Here is a 3,101-nt window from a genome sequence, read left to right as displayed (position 1 = left end):
TTAATTATTTATCAATTTTAGGTTTACAACTGATAAAGATGAGACAAACTTATAGATTTACTAGATAGAGCGGTTAACGCGCGCCAGAGCTTGTCATGTCCGATTAAATAGAAGCTAAAAAAATCTATATACTGGTGTATATATATATCCTAAACTTATGAGGAATTGCAGTGACACGTACTCTACTAGGCTATCAATTTAAATCACCATTTAATTTCTCACTCACATTAGACATTTGTACCTTAGCTTCTTCTTCTTTTTTTTTTTAAACAACATTTGTACCTTAACTTAATTTGACTTAATTTGCGTGACATTTTTAAAACATATCACAAATTAATACAGTACTATATTACGTCTGCAAGACTGCAACACAGTACAATAGAAAAACTATCATGGGTAGAAGTTATTGCTTGCATTTTCTCAAGGTATGGAATTGTTTTCCCCATAAATCTTGTACAAGTTTATTGTATATTCTTGTTAATGCTTCACATGGTCTGTCAATTAGTTTTGATCTTCAATTCTTAAATTATTGTAATATTCTAACAAAGATTCCCATTTTAATATCTTGTCTTAATTTTAAATATTGACTAATAAACCACCCCATTGTATTATAAAGATCAACGAAGTTTTCAAGTTTAATAATCTTATCTTACTATCATTACAAGCAATGTCCACTCTATATTCTCCTCCCACCACCACTACCACCATCTCCGGTGCCGCTGAGTTTAAACACCACCATGTATTCCCCATAACATCCCAACTTTCTATTTCAAGAAGCCTTGGTCGTCGCCCTACACCGAAAATCTCATGCAAAGTAGCTAAAAATGATGACCAAAACCCTAAAACAACCAATAATGAAGGGAGTAGGGCCAATATGTTTGATAGAAGAAATATGCTCATTGGGCTAGGAGGTTTGTATGGTGCCGCCACCACTTTAGGTGGCGCGCCATCCACTCTAGCTGCCCCCGTGCAAACACCAAATCCGAATGCTTGTGGCCCGGCGGATTTGCCCTCTAACGCCCAAGGCCTGAATTGTTGCCCACCAAGAACCACAAGCATAGTGGACTTTGTTCTTCCTACCCCACCTACCACCTTAAGGGTTCGACAACCGGCCCATTTGGTGGACGATGAATTTAGAGAGAAATTTACTAGGGCTATGTCCTTAATGAAAGCCCTCCCTTCTACCGACCCACGTAGTTTTACCCAACAAGCTAATGTGCATTGTGCTTATTGTAATGGAGGTTACTCTCAAGTAGGGTTTCCAAATATGGACCTCCAAGTCCATAATTCCTGGCTATTTTACCCATTTCATAGGTGGTATCTCTACTTTTATGAGAGAATACTAGGTAATTTGATCGATGACCCGACTTTTGCCATACCCTTTTGGAATTGGGACACACAAGCGGGCATGACAATGCCCGCGATGTATACAGATCCAAACTCTCCCCTCTATGATCCAATCCGAGACCGGGGTCACCAACCCCCTAAAGTGTTGGATCTCAACTATGATGGTATAGATTCCAATGATTTGCCGGATCAATCCATGATCGCAAACAATCTCACAGTATTGTATCGCCAAATGGTGAATAACTCTAGTACTGCGAGGTTGTTCCTAGGTGCACCTTACCGAGCTGGGAGTTTTCCCAACCCGGGGGGTGGATCTGTAGAGAACATACCTCACGGGACCGTCCATGTTTGGACTGGTGACCGTAATCGTGCCAATTTGGAAAATATGGGTAACTTCTACTCGGCCGCACGTGACCCCCTATTTTATGCTCACCATGCCAATATGGATCGTATGTGGTCCGTTTGGAAAACCTTAGGAGGTAACAGACGTGATTATACCGATTCAGATTGGTTAAACGCGTCATTTATATTTTATAATGAAAATGCACAAGCTGTTAGGGTAAGAGTTAGAGATTGCGTAGACACTACGAAACTTGGGTATAATTACCAAGAAGTTGACTTGCCTTGGATCAATGCTCAACCTACCGCAAGCTCAACATCTAGGGTAAGAAGTGTAACTTCATCAACCCCTCAAACAGCTAATGCCATGGAATCGACATCGAAATCAAGTAAAGTCGTCAATTTCCCTAAGCCATTAAACAAGTCGTTACGTACAAACGTTACAAGGCCAAAAAAGTCTAGGAGTAAAAGAGACAAAGATCGCGATGAGGAAGTCCTTGTGATAGAGGTTGATGTCAAGAAACACGACGAGTATGTGAAGTTTGACGTGTACATCAACGACGAGGATGATATACCGTCTAAGAAGATGCAAGTGAAGGCCGAATATGCCGGGAGTTTTGTGAATGTACCTCATAGACACACACATGGTAATAATAGGGGAAATCATGACTTGGAGACAACTTTTAGGGTTGGTTTGACTCAATTAATTGATCAATTGGGAGCTGATGATGATGAAGGTGTTACGGTTAATTTGGTGCTTAGGGCAGGAAGCAAGGGTAATGTTGTTATCAAGAGTATGAAGATTGAGATTGCTTAATTGATTGCTCTATGTAATAATGTTTTGTATGGGGTGGTTTTTTTTTTTTTTTTTTTTTTTACATGAATATGTTTCTTGTGTGATTGTTTTTGTACTTCAAATTTTTGAAATAAGATGTTGGATGCTCATCGATTGTGATGAATTATTTACATTTTACATCGTATGTAATTTAATGTAAGTGCGCTTCAAATTTAAAAAACGTACGAATGAATATATAGTAATATTTAATATTTCAGGTATTCGGTAATCTGATTTCCATAAGTTGAATTTGCTATTTTTGATAGACTTGAAGGCTATTAGGACAATATTTTAATAGAGTTTGATTCTTATTTATTGCATGGTTAGTTACGTGGCTCTACCTAAAATCTCGAAAAGTAATTTATTTATTTTTATATACAAAAATGCTTTATATAGTTAGAGTATATGCCATCTTCAATAATCTTCATGTGCGTGCAAACTTATCTGTTTGGTTAGAATAGTAATAGAATAAACTACGGAATAGTACACAATAAAGTATACTATTAATTGTTGTACGTTGCACGTAACAAGCTTACTCAAAATTGAAAGGTTTGAGGTTTTCTTGTGACGAACTATCTTC

General features: G+C 37.8%; 1 protein-coding gene across 1 annotated transcript; it reads left to right on the top strand.

Annotated features, from left to right (window-relative positions):
* The first annotated feature begins 654 nt into the window (after nt 1-654).
* On the top strand, nt 655-2,660 carry LOC145579439 (polyphenol oxidase, chloroplastic-like). Its single transcript, XM_081636686.1, has one exon. The coding sequence runs from the start codon at nt 668-670 to the stop codon at nt 2,501-2,503; it is 1,836 nt and encodes a 611-aa protein (XP_081492812.1). The 5' UTR covers nt 655-667; the 3' UTR covers nt 2,504-2,660.
* The last annotated feature ends 441 nt before the right edge of the window (nt 2,661-3,101 follow it).

This window comes from Chenopodium album, chromosome 14 (assembly GCF_948465745.1).
Source record: "Chenopodium album chromosome 14, dcCheAlbu1.1, whole genome shotgun sequence".
Classification (NCBI taxonomy): Eukaryota; Viridiplantae; Streptophyta; class Magnoliopsida; order Caryophyllales; family Amaranthaceae; genus Chenopodium; species Chenopodium album.
Note: the sequence above shows the minus strand (reverse complement) of the source record. Positions and strands in the feature narration are given on the sequence as shown.

Excerpts from the sequence above, each read along its gene's own strand:
- LOC145579439 (XM_081636686.1), top strand. The coding sequence starts at position 668 with ATGTCCACTCTATATTCTCCTCCCACCACCACTACCACCATCTCCGGT.